This window comes from Coptis chinensis, chromosome 3 (assembly GCF_015680905.1).
Source record: "Coptis chinensis isolate HL-2020 chromosome 3, ASM1568090v1, whole genome shotgun sequence".
Classification (NCBI taxonomy): domain Eukaryota; kingdom Viridiplantae; phylum Streptophyta; class Magnoliopsida; order Ranunculales; family Ranunculaceae; genus Coptis; species Coptis chinensis.
In genome coordinates, this window is record NC_141458.1 from 32393416 (window position 1) to 32416694 (window position 23279).

General features: G+C 39.0%; 1 protein-coding gene and 1 long non-coding RNA gene across 2 annotated transcripts; both read right to left on the reverse strand.

Annotated features, from left to right (window-relative positions):
* Positions 1-14785: 14785 nt before the first annotated feature.
* Positions 14786-16515, reverse strand: LOC147509220 (peptide-N4-(N-acetyl-beta-glucosaminyl)asparagine amidase A-like). Its single transcript, XM_086601547.1, has 2 exons — positions 15097-16515; positions 14786-14920 (listed from the first exon to the last, which is right to left on the reverse strand). The coding sequence occupies exons 1-2, from the start codon at positions 16384-16386 to the stop codon at positions 14918-14920; spliced, it is 1293 nt and encodes a 430-aa protein (XP_086457673.1). The 5' UTR covers positions 16387-16515; the 3' UTR covers positions 14786-14917.
* Positions 16516-21735: 5220 nt separating this feature from the next.
* On the reverse strand, positions 21736-22825 carry LOC147509221 (uncharacterized). Its single transcript, XR_015217479.1, has 3 exons — positions 22646-22825; positions 21902-21948; positions 21736-21823 (listed from the first exon to the last, which is right to left on the reverse strand). It is a non-coding gene; the product is annotated as an uncharacterized LOC147509221 (long non-coding RNA).
* Between the last annotated feature and the right edge of the window lie 454 nt (positions 22826-23279).

Genomic DNA, 23279 nt, shown 5'->3' on the forward strand with positions numbered 1-23279 from the left:
TTATTTCACGTGCCAATTATATATTGCACTACACCATATAGAATATCTCAAGCCTTCATAAATACTACAATTTATTTAAGTAGCAACTCATAATAGTAATCAATCATGTAACGTATTCGTTCAATATATTTATGTAAACTCAAGTCACCATCAAAGCCCAATACTAAAGTCCATGAATCTAAGTTTGTATATAATTTAGGGTTAGATAGACTTACCCCCCCCCCCCCCCATTTTCAAAAATATTAGTGATACCCCCCTCCATTTGTGAGATCCAACGGTCAGATTTCTTCATCTGAAAAAAAAATCATCTCGCAGCCGTTAGATCTTGCAGTTGGGGGGGTATCACTAATATTTTTGAAAATGGCGGGGGTAAGTCTTACTAACCCTATAATTTAATTCTCATAAAAACGTATATATCTAAGTCTTATAAGAATTTCCCTCTTGTTACGTGCCAGTACTTATATTTTTTACACACTACTCACGTTAAATCTGAATTAGATAATGACAAACAAAGTTATACAATTTTCGACAATATTTTCTTACTACATTTGTCCATATTCTTAAATATGTGAAAATCTGGAAAAAGTCAACATTCCACAGTCAACGGTTAATGTCAAAGTCAACCTGTCATTGACAAAGTCAAACTGTCGTTTCCATGTTCAACAGGTTCAGGGTCATAGCCCTGGTTCATGGCTAAGGGCAAAGGTGCATGGCTCATGGGCTCATGACTAAGGAAACGGTTCGGACCCAACTAGCCGAGCCCAAACCCAAACCTTAGAACCCGGCCCCAAAACAAACTTGAAACTGGCCCAAAACTTTAATTGGTTCAGCCCAAAGAAAATAAAATAGAACGGCCCAAAATAACTAATGTGGTTTGGCCCAAAACAAACTAACCAAATTGGCCCACGGAAACTAATCGAATCTGGCCCAAAACAAAAGGCTAATTTCGACCCAACACTAACAAAATAAAACTGGCCCAAAGGAAAACCAACTAAGGCCCAACTAACACAACTAAAGGCTTTGGCCCAAAGCCCAAGCCCAACTGGTCATCTTCTTCACCTCACCAGGCAGCCTCTCCTCCACCACCAGCCACCACTAGTTCTTCTCCTCCACCACACAAAACCTAACTGAAACTACTCCAATGCAAAACCCCTACCACTTTAATTAAGGCAAAAACCTCAAATCCTCAAATCCAAACCCTTCATCCAATCTAAATCTCAAATTTGCGCCGCCATTAACCGCCATTAACAACCCTTCAAAGCTCCGAACAGCACCCAAATCTCCAGCACTCCATCACCCCACTACCACCAAACATAAACTAACCCACAACCACCACAGTATAAACATTAACAAGGTTAAAAATAGTTAACAATACCGATTTCTATGGGTTGGCGGCTCCATTAACGCCGGTTCAACGCTTCCACAACACCCCAAATCGTATACAACAACAACCCAACATCCATCCCTAAACACAGTTCAATCAACACACTTCACCCATCCACCCCGACAATTTAACCATTGATTTCAATCTCGACAGTTTAACCACCGATTTCAACCAACAAATACCCCAATCCACAGTTCAAATATAAATATCTACACCACCACAGTATGGGTTCAAAACCACAACCAAGAGAGTTCAAATACTAGACCTGATCGATTCTCTCTTTTGGGCTTGGCGACGCCATTAACAGCCCATCAAGCTTCGACAGTTAAATGTCGAATTTTCGAGTCTCAACAGAGTTTCAAAAGACAATTTAACCAATTTTAACAACTACAGGATGAATGATAATAACAGAATAATGAACCGAAAACATGAGCAGAAACTTTTAACAGTAAAGTTAGACGTGAACTAAAAAACTAATCTACTCACCTTTATTAACAGCTCGACGAATCCCTCCTAGTCCGAATCGTCGTGCTCCAACGCTCTAGCTAACAAGCTTTTATCTCCGCCTCCATTTTTTTTATTTTATTTTTATCTCTCAACCCTAATCTCTAGAAAAATATGAATATATACTCGGGTTTGAAACCTAAGCCCAACACAGACTTGGGCCCAGAAATCAGGTCCACATATCCCAAATCCAATCCAACAAATTTTAAATAAATAAATAAATACATACATATTTTAAATACGGGAGTTACATATTTAGTCTTACTCATACCAACAAATTCAATTTGCTGACCCATGTTTGCTTTGTTTTGCAATGTGGGTGTGTTCTTGGAAACATAGATGGTGGAGTGCAGTGGATGAGGACACGTGATTTGGATTTGCTCTTGGAGTCTTATGGTTTAAGTTTTTCTGAAGTGTACGGTTTTGTTTTGAGATAGATGTAATAAAGTTGGTTAGTTTCTTTGTAGTTTAGTAATGTGATTGAAAGATTGTTCCTTTTGGTTTTAAATTTGATCTCATATTTTAATATCGTGGTTGATAATATGTTATTAGGGTTTCGTTTCATCCTAGGTTTTTAGATGATTGAATAGGGTGACGATTGAGATAATTATATCTTTGATAATTCCCTATTTCAAATTTTCTGGAAATTTGGGGTGTAACACATTCTTTCTGCTAACCCATTCTACTGTGGCATGCCCCTCACTGTCTAGTGTCTAGCAATACCCTATGCGCACATAACTCTTTGAAAGGACCATAGGTATACTCAATATACCATTATCAGACCTCAAAGTCTTTATCTTTCTTTCTATGTGTTTCTCAACTATTGCTTTCCACCTTTTAAATGTCTCAAAAACTTCATCCTTGGACTTCAAGATATATACCCACACATAGCGTGTATAATCATCGACGAAAGAGACATAATACCGATTACCTCCCTTAGAAGCCACTCTAGAGGGTCCCCACACATCCAAATGCACATAATCCAGGATGTCTCTCGTCTTGTGTTTGCTTGTACCGAACTTGACTCTGCACTGCTTGCCATAGACACAATGCTCACAGAATTCCATATATACTTGGTTTCTCTAAGTCTTTCAGTATCCCTCACTTGCACAACTCAAACAATCTCTTTTGGCTCATATGCCCAAGGCGCATATGCCATAATTTTGTGCACTCAAAATCAGCACCACATATACCCACTGCTACATCGCCTATCACTGTACTACCCAACAAAGTATATGAGTTTCCATGTCTTTGACCCTTCATAATGACTAAAGAGCCACTAAGAATCTTTAGGACTCCACCATTTCCCACAAACTTGTGGCCTTTGGAATCCAAGGTACCAAGAGAAATAAGGTTCTTCTTTAGCTCAGGAACATGCCTCACATCGGTTAAAGTCCTCACTACACCATCATGCATCTTGACCCGAATAGTTCAAATTCCTACCATCTTACAAGCAACGTCATTACCCATCAAAACGGAACCTCCACTCAAGTTCTCATAGGTAGAAAATCACTTCCTATTTAGACACATGTGGTAGGAACACCCGGAATCAAGAATTCACTTTTCGGTCATGTGGTTGTCTTGTGTAGACACCAAAAAACTTACATCATCCCCATTGAAGCTGGAAGCAAGACTTGCTTCACTAACATCCTCATTCTCAAACTTACCACTAATCTTGTTACCCTTTTTCAGGCTAGGGCAATCACATAGATAATGTCCCTTTTCCTTGCAATTGTAGCACCTTACATGTTTTAAAGGCTTCTTAGAACTACCCTTCCACTTGCTTATGGAAGTCATATCATTCGACATCACCATCGTCGTCTTTTCTTATGCTTCTTTATCAAACTTTTCTTGTTTAAACTTTGTTATTGACATCTTGGGAGCCATTTCTACAAGTCACACAAAGTAACCCACAAGACAACTCACTCGGGAATTTTATCAAACACCTTGTCTACGCAAATTCCGAGCACTATGGTTCTTCACCAAAACTCAAAATCCTAAGTCGTATACCGCTCTCTGATACCAATTGTTGATGATAAACAACTGCAGAAACAACGTTATCCACTATAAATAGATCAACCCTACACAAGGATTGATCATTCTCTCTAGACAAGACTTCAACACCCTCCAAGTATTATCCCAACACTTCTCAATATCAACTAACAATCATATAAAGTAAATAGAGAAGATAAAAGCATACTCACACAAGACCATGTTTTACGTGGTTCGACAATTTGCCTACGTCCACACTGTGAGCCTTTGATGGATTAGATGTACTAGATACAAGATTACAAAGAGGATCACTCAACACTCACTTAGAATGTATCACTCACACTCACAAAGAATGTTCACTCTCTTTTCTTCTTGGTTTAGTTCTCTCATAATCTCTCTTTCTTAGAAAAAGATTTCTCTCACAAAGAAATGTTAAGTTTTAGAAAAAAAAACTTTTCTTTTTGTACTAGACCGAAAATGACGAAAATGAGATCGATTGGACTCGCATCTTGGCGCTTTGGGCAAAAGGCATAGTAAAAGCTAGCGCCCTCTACTTTTCCAACTTCAACTTCCAGTATTGTGGGCACATGTGCCCCTTGGGCCTGGCTAAAGAAGAGCGCGTGCACGCCCTCTTCTCTGACAGCAAAAAATGAACAATACTAAAAAAACAACAATTACTATCTTGTTATCAGTACTACTCCTAGGAGTCCTAGCACATAAAAAGGAGAGAACTGATGATGACCAAGACCGGTATCTTAAAAATACCCATAAGAGCATTCCTAATGCAAGTCATTATTTTTCCCCTCTTTTCACCTCCACGTAGGCAGTATTTTCTCTCTTTTTCACTGTTTTGGTGAAAAACAAGGTGAAGCTGCCCAATGCAAATGTGAATATTAACCTCGGATGGGATGTTAGATTCTGTCTGGATGTAAAAATCGAAAAAACGCTCTGAACGGAATGAAATATCCCGTCTGAAATTTTAAAAAAAAACCGAAAAAAAGTTGAAAATCATGCGAGACGGAATGAAAAAAAAAAACCCCATTTAAATTTAAATAAATAAATAAATAAAAAAAAACACACACACACACACACACACACACACACACACACACACACACACACACACACACACACACACGAAACGGAATCCAACATCCCGTCCGAAGTTCACAATTCAGCCACTATCTCAGTTGAAGGTTTCACCTTCGTTTTGACTTGGGAAAATAGTCACCTTAGTATTCACCTTTGCATTGGGCAAATAGTTTAAACCATTTGGAGGTGAATAAAGTCACAAACCCACCATAATGACTTACATTAGGAATGCTCTAAAGCGAAACATATGCATGTATTTGTAAACATCTTATCAAAACGAATTCTTCTATTGTTTATGGTTATCATTTGCATTTCGCTAAGAGACTTGCAATAAATGGATCTTAAATAAATGGCAGAGAAAATAAAACGTCTTTGTGGAATAGGTGGAAATGGGTGAGTTTCCTCGAATAAATGTTTGTGGATAAATCCTTTAATTCATTAATAGTTATTAAAGTTCAATCTTTCAGAGATGTTTCAAAATGTTTCCAACAATATTTTGAAAAAAAAGGAGAAGAGATAAATCATGTGAGGGAGTAATATCCTCATTAAAGAATATTAAGCACGCGTTGAGCATAAATAGAGATCGCTGCGTAATCAGGACGTCGTCCCCCAAGATCGATCCGCGAGCAGCTCGCTTTACGTAGGTGGTACACTCCAGATCGCTCAAGAAGATTGAACGACCTAGAGTGGAACGCTGCGGATAAAGACATTTTCCTTAATCCAAGGGTAATCATTACCAAAGCCATATCTGTACTTCCAATTACCGGGAATTATGAACTACTGCACCCACTCCCAATGATCACCGCCTTCCTACCAGAACCAACCTAACACTCATTCGTAATCTCCACCCTACATATGTATAAGGGGATACACGTGTCTGAAAGATGAACACCCTTTTGTGCCTATAAATACCACCTACATGAACTACGTCAGACCTGATTCTTCTCTGCCCCAGAATCAAGAGAAGATACGTAGGCAACTCGCTACTTAGCGAACTCGGTCTAAACCAAATCCAATCCCTTTCTTCTTCCACCCGTATATGTAAAGGAAGAACGCACCTTTACATTGGCGCCGTTTGTAGTCTCGATTACTTGAGATACTAATTCCACACAGATCATCAAAACACAAAAACGAAAATTTTCAAGCCCACGAAGCATGGCAAGCCTCGAAGCTCAAGTTCAAAGCCTTGCGAACCAGTTAGTTAGGTTTGACCAACGAAAGCATTTCCTTGCTCCGGCAGGAAAATGTCGCTCTTCGTGCGCAAGTGGACGCACAACAACAACCAGCTGGGGAATGTTGCTGAGAACGGCATCAATGAAGTTAATCAACAAATTAATGAATTATCGCAAAGGATTGGTCAAAGCGCAATGAGAAAAGACGTAACCCAAATCGTTCAGAAAATGCTCAAGACGTATCGTGCATCGCCATTCACCACAGAGGTACTAAATAAACCCTCTCCTCAGGATTTCGTTCATCCACGTTTTCCGATGTACGACGGCAACACATGTCCTGGGCAACATGTGGCTCGTTATATCCAAAGCTTGGCATTATATAGTGCACCAGAGTTCGATCATCTCCACTGTCGCTTGTTCCCTGCAAGTCTAAAAAATGGAGCACTCGATTTGTTTTTCTCACTCGAGCCGGACTCGATAAAGACCTTCAAGCAACTTACCGATTCATTTGCTAGCCAGTATGTGCATAACAGACGAAAGAAACCTGATCTAGACTCGCTGTTCCAGCTCTCACTAGGTGAAGACGAAACAATTCATGAATTTTTAAGTCGGTTCAAAGCCCGAACTCCATCGCGGCATGGAAGCAGGATTGAAAGAGTCTTTTGCCACCTTGGCATTTTACAACGCTTGTCGTGTGCGCAACACAGCACTCGCCAAATCGCTGATGAAAGAGCGTCCCGAGACTTTGTCCGAGCTATACGCTCGAGTCGACAAGTATATAAAGTTGCAAGAAGGCCTGAAGCGTCAAGGCCTACCGGAAGAAGAAGAGGTCGCAGCAATATCAGATGATCCCCCAATCTCCAAAAAAAGCCCGCATAAATGAGAGAAAGAAAGGGTGTGAGAATAAATAGCAACCGCGAGCTCACCATCCTGACACGCTCGCCCAATTACATCCTAGAAAAGATCAAGCGAGCTTCATATTTCCGACCTGATGTGCGGTAACCAGTGGACCGACCTAACAAACCGTACTGTGCATTTCACCGAGCCAAGTGTCACGAGACTGATGCATGCTGGGGTAGGGGTGCAAGTGGATATCCAAATATTCGAATCCGATTCGAATTCATATTCGAAAAATCGATATTATCCGAAAATTTCAGATTCGAATTCGGATATTTTTTTTTATGTTCGAACTGGTTTCGATACGGATTCGATACTGACATATCCGCATCCGATAATATCCGATCCGATTTAAAAAATTAATAGTTTTTATATATAATTTATTTATTTATTTTTTATTGTATAAAATATTATATAAAATCATAAACTAATAATATAAAACTATAATAACAAAATAATAATAATAAATGACAAATATATATATATTTATACTAGTTTTTATAGTGGTAAAATGAATTATTCAAAGCAAATAAAATTTAAATTAATTTTTATTTTCGGATCGGATATTATCCGATATCTGTTTTGGATATCCAAATCGGATTCGATAAATTTTTAATATCCATCGGATTCGGATTCGATTCGATATCGGTATAAATTTTCGGATTCGGATTCGGATACAGACATATCCACATCCGAACATATCCGTTTGCACCCCTATGCTGGGGGCTAAAGCACTACCTCCAAGATCTCATCGAAGTAGGGCATATCAAACAGTACACTAACATAGCCGACGGAGATTTATGCCATAAACTCATGGCTCACCGAGTGCGCAGTAGATCCCCACCTCGCCATAATCATCACAAGATTCAAGCTCATTCCAGCAGCAGAGGACGTCCCCGCGACCGTGACCGTTCTCGCCAAGAATGCCGACAACATTCGTCAGATCGCGACAATGCCAGAACTATTCATATGATCAGTTTCCCTGATGATTCTGTGACATCTTCCAGAGAAAAATGCAGGCGCGTCGGCGCTCTCCAAGAAGTATATCACTTTTCTTCGCAGGCGTCACACGCTCCGCGGAGTTCAGGGCGCAACACAGGGGATATTACGTTTACTAAGGACGACCTCAACAAGGTTTGCCTCCCACACAACGATGCACTTGTTGTCCATGTCAAGATCAACGACTGGATAGTCAAACACCTCCTGATAGACCCTGGCAGTTCGTGCGACATCTTGTTCTATCATACAATTCAAGAGATGAACCTACCTAAGTCAGTCTTTATAGATCCGATTGCTCCTCTTTACGGGTTTAATGGCTCCAGGGCCGACCCAATCGGAGTTATCATACTTCCAGTGTCAGTGAGATCTAGAGAGGACAAAGTCAGCTTCAATACACGCTTCAGCGTTCTAGACATCAAGTCATCCTATAATGCTATTCTAGGGCGGCGCTGGATTTACCAAATACAAGCTATACCATCCACGCTGCATCAAGTTCTCTGCTTCCCAGGACCAAGAGGCATGATGGAGCTTCGAAGCAATCAACTTGAAGCTTATCATTGTAATCAAATCCTTTCTGCAAATAAGACCGCTGACATGTATGTTCACACAAGGAACGAGCCCACCAGCTACACAATGGCCAAAGACGGTCACGAGGTCGAGCCAAAACATCAGCAAAAGACGGGGGCTCCAGAAGAAGGTTCATCGCCCTTTTTCGACTCCAGAAAGTAATCCAGTCATTGTCGCTCCACCAGGTTGGATCCCCGAAGTTACATCAGTTATTGTCAATCCAGCAGTTAAGAACCCAGAAGTCACATCCGCCGTTGTTGTTCCACCAGTTAGCACATCAGAAATCGCGCCGCCAGATGGTGCACAACAAATCTCAATCCTGAAGGCCACTCCAGAATCTGTTGTCATAACCACAGAGGCCATTCCAGCCCCTGTTGTCATCGCCACAGACATCACTCCAGCTCATGCGGCCAATTCCACTCTCCCTCGGATCGATAAAGTATCCCCATCTGAGGACGCATCCGTACCAAAGACAACATCTCAACAGGCAGACAAAGAGCGAGTGAACCTAGGAACCGAAGATGATCCCAAATCCGTATATGTAGGGGCTAACCTTGACCCCACACTCAAGGCCCAAATTTTGTAAACTTTTTGGCCATGAATAAAGATGTTTTCAGTGGTCGATATCGATGTTTTGGAATAGATCCTAATGTTGCGTGTCATAGACTAAACGTGAACCCTAATGTCAGACTAGTTCGCCAACGACCTAGAAGACTCTTTCTGCGATTCCAAAAGCCATCAATGATGAAGTCGAAAAACTGAAGCAAGTAAGGTTCATTAGAAAAGTAGACTATCCGTGATCGATCGCTAACATTGTCGCAGGTTCAAAAAGAATGGCGGTTAGATGCCTTTTAAGCGTCGACTTCACGAATGTCAACCAAAAAACGCCAAAGGATAGCTTCCCCCTACCTCGCATTGACCGACTTGTCGATCAAACGTGTGGCCATGAGCTCATCTCTTTCATGGACGCATACAGTGGATATAACCAAATTCCACTCGCTGAAGAGGACCAAGAAAAAACATCATTAATCACAGAACAAGGAATCTATTGTTACAACGTCCCTCCCCTCGGACTTAAGAATGCTGGAGCAATGTACCAGCGTCTTGTCACTGACATGTTCCAGGACATGTTAGGTGACACCATGGAAGTTTACATTGACGACATGGTCGTCAAAAGCAAGAAAGTGGAAGATCACCTCACTCATCTCGAGAAAACGTTCTCCAGGTTGCGCCAAACTCAAATGAAACTTAATCCTGAGAAGTGTCTCTTTGGAGCATCCTCCGGGAAGTTCCTGGGATATCAAGTATCACAAAGAGGGATCGAAGCTAATCCAGATCAAATCCGAGCGTTCTTGGACATGCCCGACCCACAGACAAAGAAGCAAATTCAGAAATTGTCGGGAATGGTCGCGGCACTTAACCGATTTATATCAAGGGCGTCAGACAAGTGCCGACCTTTCTTGCAACTTCTCAAAAAGGGACAAGTTTTTAGGTGGAGCGACCAATGCCACCAAGCCGTTCTCCACCCTCAAAGAGTACTGACTACACCCCCATCCCGCCAAGCTTCTACGGATGGCTTAAACGCCGGGCTATATTTTGGCAAAGGTCGACTTTGCCATTAGCTCAGTTCTTTTCAAAGAAGAAAACACTGAAAAAACCCGCCTACTTTACAAGTAAAACGCCATCTAACCGAGAAGAATTACTCGTACATTGAAAGAGCAGTACTCACATTGTTGTACTCAGCAAGAAAATTCAGGCCCTACTTTCAAGCACATCCAATCAAGATTCTCACCGACTTACCTTTGAAGAAAATTCTTCACAAAGAAAATAAGACAACTTGCATGGCAGTATGGGCAGAAGAGCTCGGAGAACACCACATGGAGTTCACCCCTCGCACTTCACAGAAAGGGTAGGTCGTGGCTGACTTCCTAGCAGATTTCCCTGTAGATGACCCAAATTAGGAACCATAAGCAGAGGTCATACCTGCAAAGGAAACCACCAAATCAATATGGTCCCTTTTCGTCGACAGTTCTAGTAATCTTGGAGGAAGTGGAGTCGGCGTCGTCTTAACATCCCCAGAGGGAGCTATGGTCGAGAAGTCAGTTCGCATTGACTTCGCGACCTCTAACAATGAAGCCGAGTACGAAGCGTTAATAATGGGACTTCGCATGGCGATGCAACTCGGTGTCAAGGAGCTTCAGGTCTTCAGTGACTCACAACTGGTTGTTCCCCAAATTGCAAAAGAATACATTACTCATGAAGGTAACCTCGCTAAATACCTTCAAGTAGTTAATCAGTTACTTCCTTCTTTCAACAAAGTCACGGTACACCATTTTCTGCATGACGAGAACCGTCACTCAGACAGTTTAGCTTATTTGGCCACTCAAACATCGAACTGCGCCCCTAGACAATTACTCATTGAAGTAGTTGACCGACCTACTTATCAAGTAGAACAGGTATTAGAGATCAGCGACCTATGCCCGCTCTCTGCCAATCAAATGAGCCAAACATGGATGCAGCCCATCATTGAATACATCCAACATGGCGTGCTCCCAGACGAGCGTACCAAGGCCAAGCAAATCCCATATCAAGCGCGCCCTGTTTACTGCGTGCAATAACAAGTTATTCAGAAAATCCGCTGGCGGCCCTCACTTGAGGTGCGTAACCCCAAAACAAGGCCAACTGATTTTCGCGGAGATTCATGAAGGAGAGTGTGGCAACCATTCGGGAGGTCGCTCGTTGGCTCACAAAGCGATCTCACAGGGATACTTTTGGCCTCGCATGCAGATCGACGCCAAAGCATATGTACTCAAGTCGTCAAATGCCGGACCTTTGGCCCACAACATCATACCCATTTCAAAAGTTGATTAGCATCGCGAGCCCTTGGCCATTTCATATGTGGGGCATGGACATCATGGGACCATTCATCCCACAAAAAAGTACTAGATTCCGTTTCGTCTTAGCTGCAACTGACTATTTCACTAAATGGGTCGAAGCCATTCCACTAGCAAATGTCAAAGAATCACATGTCAGAAACTTCATCTAGACTCATATCATCACCAGATTTGGTTTGCCGCATACACTGGTGATGGATAACGGATCACAGTTCAAAGGCAAAACGGTCAAAGAATTTCTGGCTAAGTGGAAAATAGTGCATGCATTTTCTACTACTCAGTACGCACAAAGTAATGGTCAAGCTAAGGCTAGCAACAAGGCAATTTTAGAAAATTTGAAGAAAAAGATTGAGAAGACCAAAAGCCAATGGCCAAATCAGCTAGAAAACATTTTGTGGGCTCATCGCACCATAGCTCGCGCAAGTACAGGCAAGTCGCCATTCTCCTTATGTTACGGCACAGAAGCCGTTATTCCAACCGAGCTAACAGTCACCACTACTCGGTCGGAACTTGTCGAGTCGGGAGACAATGATTCCGTGTTAGCACGAGAGGTCGATCTGCTGGAAGAACGGCGCGACCTAGCCGCTATCAGAGTAGCATCCTATCAGCAAATTCTAAAGAAGTCCTACAACAAGCGAGTGCATCCTCGATCTTTTCAACCCGGTGATCTAGTTTTGAAAAAGACTCGGGATGACTCCAAATTAGCTCCAACTTGAGAAGGCCCATACATAGTGGAACGCGTTGTAGGCAACGGAGCATACTGGATCAAAACTCAAGAAGGAAAATTATTACCACGACCCTGAAATACCTTTTTGTTGAAGAAGTTTTATCAATAAAATTACGTTGTTGTATACCCCATATTTTCTTTTACTGTAAATTTCTAGTTACTCTACTTTTGTTGATCATTACAATTCACTACATCTACTCACAATGGTGAATCTAGCAATATGCTTTCATAAGCCCAAATGCTCCCTGTGAGCAGAACGCTCTCAAAGAGCTTACAGGCTCCACAGCCTCTCCGAGTCTCGCTAGTCAAGGACCTATACTTCTAGGATCGACTCAGCGAGAACGCTCTCAGTGAGCATCACGCTTTCATAAGCCCAAACGCTCTCCGTGAGCAGAACGCTCTCAAGAGCTTACAGGCTCCACAGCCTCTCCGAGTCTCACTAGTCGAGGACCTATACTTCTAGGATCGACTTAGCGAGAACGCGCTCAGTGAGCATCACGCTTTCATAAGCCCAAACACTTCCCGTGAGCAGAACGCTCCCAAAGAGCTTACAGGCCCCACAACCTCTCCGAGTCTCGCTAATTGAGGACCTATACTTCTAGGATCGACTCAGTGAGAACGCTCTAAGTGAGCATCACGCTTTCATAAGCCCACACGCTCTCAGTGAGCAGTACGCTTTATTAGGCCAACACGTTGTCTACGGGCAGAACACCATTTCCAGCTTACAGGCTCCAACGCCTTACCAACTCACCTAGTGAGAAATCCTTAATATTAAGCTCAGCTCGACGAGAGTACTCCCAATGAGCCTCACAGCAGAGCGCAACAACTATGAAAGAAAGTGATAACTACAAGCATAACGTTTTCTTAAGTTAAATCACAGGTTCCTTAGACATTCCATCCCATACGCATTATAAACAAGAAGCTAGCTACAAACATTCAAGCAGAAACACTCACCTGAGAAACCCTAGCTTGCAGTTTTGCTGAAGACGAAAACAAAAAATAGCTTTTCAGTTGTCCCAACTTTGATTTTGTGCAACCGCCGTTCATTTACCAAGGAGTTATGATTACAACCTACGGCCTAGCCCACACACGTGGCACAAGGAACTGTCTTTTCACGATTCCGGGAAATGCGGCGACACGTTTTCTCTACCAACTGCTATGAGTCAGTCATATGCCAACCACGTGACAACTTTTGTTTTCCAACCGAATCGCCATGCAACCCAAAGAGAACGTTACAGCGTGCCAATCACTTAACCTACACTAGCCGTTGGTCCACTTATGCTCAACACGTATGATTGTTTTCTCTCAGTAGATCGCTTTCATGAACATCACAATCTACTGAGAGGGGGCTGTGTGAGGGAGTAATATCCTCAATAAAGAATATTAAGCACGCGTTGAGCATAAATAGAGATCGCTGCGTAATCAGGACGTCGTCCCCCAAGATCGATTCGCGAGCAGCTCGCTTTACGTATGTGGTACACTCCAGATCGCTCAAGAAGACTGAACGACCTAGAGTGGAACGCTGCGGATAAAGACATTTTCCTTAATCCAAGGGTAATCATTACCAAAGCCATATCTGTACTTCCAATTACCGGGAATTATGAACTACTGCACCCACTCCCAATGATCACCGCCTTCCTACCAGAACCAACCTAACACTCATTCATAATCTCCACCCTATATATGTATAAGAGGATACACGTGTATGAAAGATGAACACCCTCTTGTGCCTATAAATACCACCTACATGAACTACGTCAGACCTGATTCTTCTCTGCCCCAGAATCAAGAGAAGATACGTAGGCAACTCGCTACTTAGCGAACTCGTCTAAACCAAATCCAATCCCTTTCTTCTTCCACCCGTATATGTAAAGGAAGAACGCACCTTTACAAATCACATGAGCATAACCTGCAAGGCTGTAACCACTACCACACATTGCATTATGTTTTCCAGTATCGAAGCTTCCTAGCTTGGAAAAAGACAAACCATTCTTCCAAGGCCAGTTTATTGATTTCAAAAAATAACATAACATCAAATTATTCACTACTTTAAACAAGCATTGGCATTGACAAATCACAACAACATGCTCAAGAGATACTATGCAATAATTGATTCAGTGAAATATTGAAGCAAATTACGAAAAGATGATGAGATATCCAGTGAAGAGTTCTTCTATGTTGAATCCAAAGAGAGTTACTCGCTTCCCTGTTGGGTGTGACAATGGTGCATAGCTTTTTGAAAAGTATCCCATTATATCCTGGATTATGTGAACTTCTAGCTTAAACACGTCTAAAATGACATAAACCATGTTCATAATTCATATTGTATTATACAAATCAAATGGAAACGAAAGGGATCTTCCAACAGATAGCCTGAACTATGTCGTTTGCTCAATTGCTCCCACTGCAATGGTTTCCTGATTTATCATATAGAATGATGTAGTTTGAACTACTTACATTCCTAAAGTAGCAACCTCCAGTACCATCAAAGTTGTATACTTGTTGAGTGCTTACCAGTGCACTGGTCACCGAGTTTCCCTTTACCACTATAAAAACTTGTCCATTCTGCACATTCTTGAGCGAGCTAGATACGAAGCCAAACCGGCTTTGACCCAAAATCCTGTCCTCGTTGTATCCCAGGGAGAGGTTCGTGATTAAAGTGTAACTGCCATTTCCTTGGCCCACATTCTCACTGTACAAATAAAGGGGAAAATTTTGGAATAATCTGGCCTTGTAGATATGAGATGGGAGTTTGGAATCAACGCTGTAGTTAGAGTTAATTGTTTGATTCAAAATTTGCAAACTTCCATTTTTCCCCATCTGCATAAAGTTAGTGAAACTAAATTCTTGGGTGGAATGTGTAACTACCTTTCCATGAGATGACTCCACCCATCCACTTGAATAGATCGACCTACTCGCCTTAGTCAAGAAAGTCCCGTCAAGACCACTAAAGTTTGAAACCAAAGACACCACAGGAGTTGGGCTCTCGTATTTGATCAAATTTCCCTTAGTTTCCACGCTCTTACTGTCCAACCATATATGCAAATTTGCGTCAATGTACCACACATCCAAAGCATTTGTAACACCAAATCCAAACTTATGTTCCTTTCCATCCAAAATCTTCCCTAGAAAAGGAGTAACTTCGATGTCGTAAGAAGGAAGATCAAATGAACCAATTCCAGTAATTGGTCTCCAAAGGAGTGGATTAATTCCTCCGGTATAGATCACAGTAAAAGGATAAACAGCACCAACTACCACACCATCAAGGCTGATCAAAATTTCTCTAAAAGGTCCATTCCCAGGCACCGTAAGATTATTGGCAACTATATAATCATTAGGAGGATTCCCATACCAGAATTCATCTTTCTGATGGAATGACACGTACACTTCCAATACCGCCCTATATCCATTTTGAGGTATCGTAAATTCCTTCAATTGTACATCAGTAGGACTCTGAACTAAAAACCATAGCCCATCAGTCAATGGCAGATTCCGGGAAATGGGTAGGACTATATCAGCAGGGGAATCATACCCAGATTCTAAATTTGCAGAATTTGGCTTAAACATATGATGGGGTTGCTCTTGTTCAGCAGGATAAAAATGGAATGTTATATTAACATGGTATATTCCGGTATAAGTTGAATCAACAAGATTACCAAGATAAACAGCTAATGTTTGAGGATTCTTAAGCAATGAAGAATACCTTGTAATATCTTTCTCAACACTCCAAACTATCCCAGTTGCTCTTGGTTCAGCAGTGCAACTTCTTAAAATCTCAACACCACCCAACCAAACACCAAAAATGCGATCAAATTGCCTTCCTTTAGAAGTTGCCTTCCATTCAAGTACTATTTTTGAGATGTTTTGAGATGGGCAGTCTCTAGGTGGGGTGTAGTTAGCAAAAGCAGGTGGTAAACCAAAAGTGAAACCAAAATCATGTTGAAGGACAAGTGTAGAACATGGTTTTGTTTTTGGTAGTTTTATTGGTTTTGTTACTTGGAAATATTTTGTAATGGGTGTGTCTTGCTTTTCATTTTGAGAGAGTAGCAGTTGTGATCCTAAGAGTTTAGTTTTGTGGAGATTTGCATTTGATGTAGAAGGTTGGTAAAGAAAGATAAGAGAGAATGTAAAGAAAGCTAGAAGAGAAGAAGCAGCCATTGTTGGTGATGTTGCTTGTTTCTCAACTGAATCGAAATGTGAAGAGATTGAAAAAAAAAAAGTATGTGGTTTTAAGGAAGAGACTCGAGATAGGAGGAGTGTAGTGTCGGTGGAATCCTATGATTTTGCTTGGAATGTTTTACATTGACTCATCATTAAGCTAAGTTACTCAGAAGCAGTGAAAAGGACAAATCTGTCGCTTTAAATGCCCAGCCAAGACCACTTCTATTTCAAAATAACCCATATGGAAGGGACGGTAAATTGACAAGTTTATCCTTGACGTCAATAAAAAGCAGCCCGGCCCGACCAGAACAGCCGCCATATTGAGGTCTGGCAGTATCCACCGATTATGGCATGTACAGCAACAAATCAGTTTGAATACCTAAAATAGGTATGCACAATCTGTGTACCTTAAGGTATGCACAACGATTGATTTGAATACCTAAAATATGCATACCTAGTGGGTATGCAACACAATTTATGTGTATAAATATTGAGGCATGCACATTCACATAATATGTGTATAAGTATTACACTAGCTTTCGAATCCGTCCTACCAAGGGGTGCCATTATATTAAATTATCTTAAAAAATATTAGCAACTATACATAGTTATTATGAGATATGAAAATTATATTAATCACTCATTCAAATTTCTTGCATCACTCTATATAAAAATGAAGCACAAAATCTTGATAAAACTCATCGACTTTTTTTTTTTATTAGATTTAATAATTGAAGTTTAATTGAAGTTTTGTGAGAATACCCAATGTGGCGAAGATAATATTGAAACTACTTGAATAACAAGTCATTCTCAATCATAATAAAAAAATTATGATAAACACTACTTAAAATGCAAAACTATATTTGTTAAGACATTTATTCTCACACTACATATAATACAAACATGTTTTAGGGTTATTAGTTCAGTGCATTTGCATCAAGTTTCTAATTTTTCATTAATTATTTTTTGAGGTTAGTTCAATGTAATACGTTGCATCCAATTTTCAATTTCTCATTAATTATTCTTTGAGATTAGTTCACTACAGTTGCATCAAGTTTTCGATTTCCCGTTAATTATTATTTGTGGTTAGTTCGGTGCAATTGCATCCACTTTATGATTTTCCGTTAGTTATTCATTAAGGTTAATTAAGTACAGTTGCATCCAATTTTTGATGTTTCATTAATTAGTCTTTGAGATTAGTTTATTGCATTTACATCAAGGTTCCAATATCCCATTAATTACTCTTTAAGGTTAGTTCAATACATTTGCATCCGGTTTCTGATTTCCTATTAATTATTTTTCTAGGTTAGTTCGATAGTTTATAATTTCTAGTTATTTATGACTTTGAGGTCAGTGCGATGCAGTTACATCCGGCTTTCGATTTCCAGTTAACTATTTTTTTATATTATTTAAATACATTTGCATCCAATTTCTGATTTCTCGTTAGTTAATTTCTGATTTTAGTTTAATACAGTTGCATCCAGTTTCTAATTTTCCGTTAATTATTATTTGAGGTTAGTTCAATACAGTTGCATCCAATTTCCGATTTTATGTTAATTGTTCTCTGAGGTTAGTTTAATGCATTTGCATCAAGTTTCCGATTTCCTGGTATTTAGTTTTTGAGGTTAGTTCAATACAATTACATCAAATTTATAATTTCCCGTTAATTATTCATTTAGGTTAGTTCTATTAGTGCAGTTTCATCCATTTTTCAATGTTTCATTAATTAGTCTTTGAAGATTAGTTCATTGCATTTGCATCCAGTTTCCGATTTTCCGTTAATAACTCTTTAATGTTAGTTTAATACATCTGCATCTAGTTTTAATTATTTATGTTTTGATATTAGTTTTATACAATTATATCCAGTTTCTGATTTCCCGTTAACTATTTGGATTTGTATTTAGTTTCCGATTTCCCACCAATTATTCTATAAGGTTAGTTCAATGCAGTTGCATTCGGTTTTTTATTTTCTGTTAATTATTTTTTGAGTTTAGTTCAATGCATTTGCATCAAGTTTTCGATTTCCCATTAATTATTATTTGAAGTTTATTTAATGTATTTGCATACCGTTTCTGATTTTCCATTAAATATTTTTTAAGGATTTGCATACAATTCTAATTTCCCGTTAGTTATTCTCTGACGTTAGTTTAATGCAATTGCATCCGGCCAGTTTCCGATTTCTAGTTAAGTACTTTTTTAGTTTACTTTATTACATTTACATAAAGTTTCCGATTTCCCATTAATTACTCTTTGAGCTCAGTTGTGTATTTGAATCCAGTTTCCGATTTCATTTTAATTATCCAATGTGGTGTGTAATACCAACTTCTACTGATCCATCTATAGTGTCCTTGCAAACATGACATAAAAAAATAAATTATGCTTGATTTACTATATGGGATTATCGAAGATTATCCAGTTCCCAATTTCCCGTTAATTATTTTTTAAATTATGTATGACTCATTATGTGGAATCTTCAAAGATTATCTACGAACGGTATTGTTATATTACACTACAAAAGGAACGACTTTACCCGACAGACAATAACTGTCGCCAAAGGTATTACCCAGCAGCCAAAAACCGCCGCACGACTGTCGGAAAATGCTCGGTCGGCATAGGCTTCCGACATTTATTAACGGTCAAAACAAGCCATCGGGGTTGATGATCTATGCTGACGGTTATTCCCACTGCTTTGGACCATTGGGTATTCCTGCTGTCATTGACCGTCGAGTAGGCCTGCTGTCATCGACCATCGGGTATTCCTGCTGTTTTGGACCGTCGGATATGCCATCTGTTGTTAACTGTCTGAAATGTTTCTTGAGCGATAGTTTATGTTTGTCGGATATTAGTTTTTTTAACTAAAAAAAATATTTGTCATCCCAACTTCACATTCTTTCAAGTATCCTAACATCACAATTATTACAGAAGAATTGATAGAATCCCCAACATCACATTCTTTCAAGTATCCTAACATCACAATTATTACAGAAGAATTGATAGAATCCCCAACATCACATTCTTTCAAGTATCCTAACATCACAATTATTACATAAGAATTGAGAGAATCTTAAGAAACTAATCATATTCCTTTCTCATTCAAAGGGGAGTCAAATGTCAATAACAACAATTAAAATCAAGGTTTTGCTGGTATCTAACTGGCTAATCTTCCACTTAAGATGATTGCAATGACATCCACCTGTTAAACAAATTGAAGTAGTATAAGAACATGTGTGCATTTAGTGAATATATTGCAAAGCTCAACATCACATTTCATGATCAATTTGACTAGTTCAACTCCTACTCAGCAACCATGTGCAACTACAAGTACACTTACTGCTAGATGTTCACACAACACCTACACATGCAAACCCAACACCAAGTACAGGCAAAAGAATATAAGACATACAAATAAACAACACACAGGAAGTTCTGAAAGTTTAAAACCCATAATCAACTGTTAAACCATGAAGAAGATAATAAAGGAAATGTCGTAAAAGTCTTAATGACAAGTAGTACACCTGCTATCGCAAGATAGGAAACTTAATATTGCAACAATCAACCCATCACCTAAATCATAATGAAAACGTATTGCTGCAAAAACCAACCCAACATCAGAAATATAATGGGTGTCTTAAGATTTACTAAACAAGTGTGGTCAAGGATAAAGAGAGCCATGGGACTCATTATAACAGTAATGAACAATAACGGATTGGCTACTTAGGACAACAATGAAAACTGAAGTAGATTTTGAGATCACTAGATCTATGGTGTGTGCCACAGTGTATGGCGTATGGAATGAAAGGAACTGTCGACAGTTTGAAGGAGGGGGTCATGGTTCTAAGATCACATTCGACCAGCCCCTTGACGTCCATGTTGAACCACAAAAAAGATGGTGGTAACAACTAACACGATTCCATGTAAAAGAGTATCATACACAAAAGGAACTTACACTAGCATGACATCCTCAATTGTTGCTGCAATTGTTCAAATTATTCTACCATTCCAGTCACATATTGACCTGCCAAATAGAAGTTCAAAAATTAAAAAGTTTGTGTGAATGGTGGTGCTGAAGATACAGGTGCAGCAACAGGTTCATGAAGAGGCCTTGATATACTATAATGTGCTTCAAAGTTCAAAAGACGATTGTTTTAGTAGTTCTCGCAGAAAAAGAAGTGGTGCCTATGGGCTAATTCCTAACGGCCCCAAATAAGAAAAAATAATGTTTAGACAACAACCGTAATTGATTTAATGACCATTTGCAGAACTTTAAAGTTTAAACAAATGAACGTATATTTTCATATTTCAGTCTTAAGTACCTCTAACCATAACCAAATGCCTAAAATGATTTAGCTACTTGATTAGAAATATGCAGATTTCCTGTTTCACTAGAAAATGAAAAGACTCAAATGATTTAGCTTCAGGATTTAAAAAAGACGCATGAAAATCCAACCCGAAGATGCATGGAACAACCAATATATTAGTCAAAATATAGGAATGACTACATGAGTTTTAACAAAATGTTATATGTTAATGAGACAATATTGCTTTAAAAAGCTTATAGTGGGCGAGTGTATGTTGTAGCTAGACATTGAACAAATTCTAACTCGAACAAAAATCATTGGAACCCATCATCAGGATCCTTGTACAAGATAGGTGGACTGGGCAAAGTAGCCAAAATGAAAAAAAATTATTAATATATAACACGATTCACCATAAAACTAGAAAATACAGTAATACTAATGGGAGTAATGGCTTTAGGTGATTAAATCATTAAGCGCTCTACTGTAACGTGATTCTATCAATAACATGATATATTCTAATAAGATGCTTGAAGTAAAATACCGAGCAAAACAAAACTATATTAATATAAGAAACCCACGAGCAGGTAGACAACTAGCAATAGTGAAAAAACAATATACTGCACAAACCATAGTTAATAAGCGTATCTACCAAGTATACAGACTATAAAACATCACCTCAATAGCTAGTATCCAACATTGACGAGGACGAAATCCACAATAACAACCGTCTGATAAATTTAAATAACAAATAGACAAAATCCAATTCCTTTAAAGAGTAAAAAAAACAAAAGAAGAATAGAAAGAAAGAAAGAAAGAAAGGAAGAAACAAATAATATCTCAATGTAAAAGTAGTAAGAATTCTACAAAATCTGGTCATAGACCATAGATGACTTGAAACCCCAGTGACTAAAGAAACTCAAATAATCCAATTACTATCATCTTCCTTAATTATCTGAAACATGCAATATCTCAACAATCCAATGTTCCTTATTCGAATTAATAAGACAATAAACCCGGTATTCAAATATCATCGAAATCGTTAACTTACCTTTTAAAGAGGACTGATGTGTGTCATATGCAAATTGACCATGGTGTGTTCAGACCTCTCTCAACAAGCATTCTCCTTGTCAGCATCACTAACAAAAAATAAAATATACCAATAAGTAAATTGTCATCATATTGTGCAAGATATCAAAATATTTGGGATTACCCACCATCTTCTCCCTCCTCCTTTATCTGGGCTTGGGACCAGCAATGCAAACTTCTCATAAGTATGCACAGGCAGAGTTAAAGAGGAGTTTAGTATAACATAACTCCATTGCTTGCCTAAGAATCATATTACTTGGTCATTAAAGCATAGACATCACAACCACGAAATCCAAAAGGAATTAGCAAAAAGCCCATAGATAATGAATTTCAAATTCCACAACAGAAATAAAGGTAGAATTTCAATACTTCTATCGAAGCAAGAAATTGAAAACTTGCATCGAAAAAGTATCACAAACATCAAAACTGCATCAGAAAATTAGCATTCCAAGCAACATTCATAATAAGTTACTAACAACAAACTGGTCTTACCAAGCCCTAGAGAACTTAATGACAAAGTCATTCTGCAATTCATGCATAAAAGTATTTTTTTTAATAAAAAACAGATGAACAAACCAGAAAAATGAACTGATTTGTTGACACCATGTATATTAAAACATAGAGAACTGAAAATGTGTCATTGTATACCCACAAATAACTTACAAAGAATACTTGACAGTTGAAACAAAGACAATTAACAATACTCTTGAGTGACCAAGTATACATAGGTAAATTTATTATGTAAGCAGGGACAACTTGTTTAATAAATTCAGAAATGAAACAAAATCTCCCATTTCAACATTCAAACATAAGACTGGAAAATTAACATAGACAAATTAACTTATAAAAAAAAAGGAGTGAAGCTTGTGTACTTGGGCAAGTTACAATCTTTGGGTTGCCAACGCCACTTAGTATAGAAACATCAGGTCTACCATTCTCAGAACTCCTAAAACCTTCATCCAAAAACAAACAATCTTTTTCCTGATACAATGTATTTGTTTCATTCTATACCCATTTCCCTTTAAACAAATCACACTATTCACCACCATTTTCAAAAACCCACATTTCTTAAATAATCAAATTATTTTAGAAAATAATTAGATTAACCCCAATTACTTACTTTGATGGCTTCAACCTGATGAAGAGTTACAAAACAACCTACAAAATCACCAAAACAAAAGATTAGTACATATGAAATTAAAACTTGATTTAAAAATATATATTTTGTGTTTAGTTGAGTGTGAGAGCTAGTGAGTGAGAGTGAGAGTGAGAGATTTGAGAGTGAGTGCACCTTCTTGGAGTGGTAATGAGAGAGGGATGAAGCGGCTACAACAAGGCTGAGAGAGGGATAACAGTTTTTGGGTTATATTTTTTGACTATTTGTTTTTTATTTTTCCAAAAAATTAAGTGTGGGAAGTGAATTAGTTTGGGTGTTGCTGTATTTGCCTATTTGGAAGAGATATGTCGACAGCCCAAACTGGTAAGAGCAAATCTGATGGCTCGAAA

Excerpts from the sequence above, each read along its gene's own strand:
- LOC147509220 (XM_086601547.1), bottom strand. The coding sequence starts at position 16,386 with ATGGCTGCTTCTTCTCTTCTAGCTTTCTTTACATTCTCTCTTATCTTT.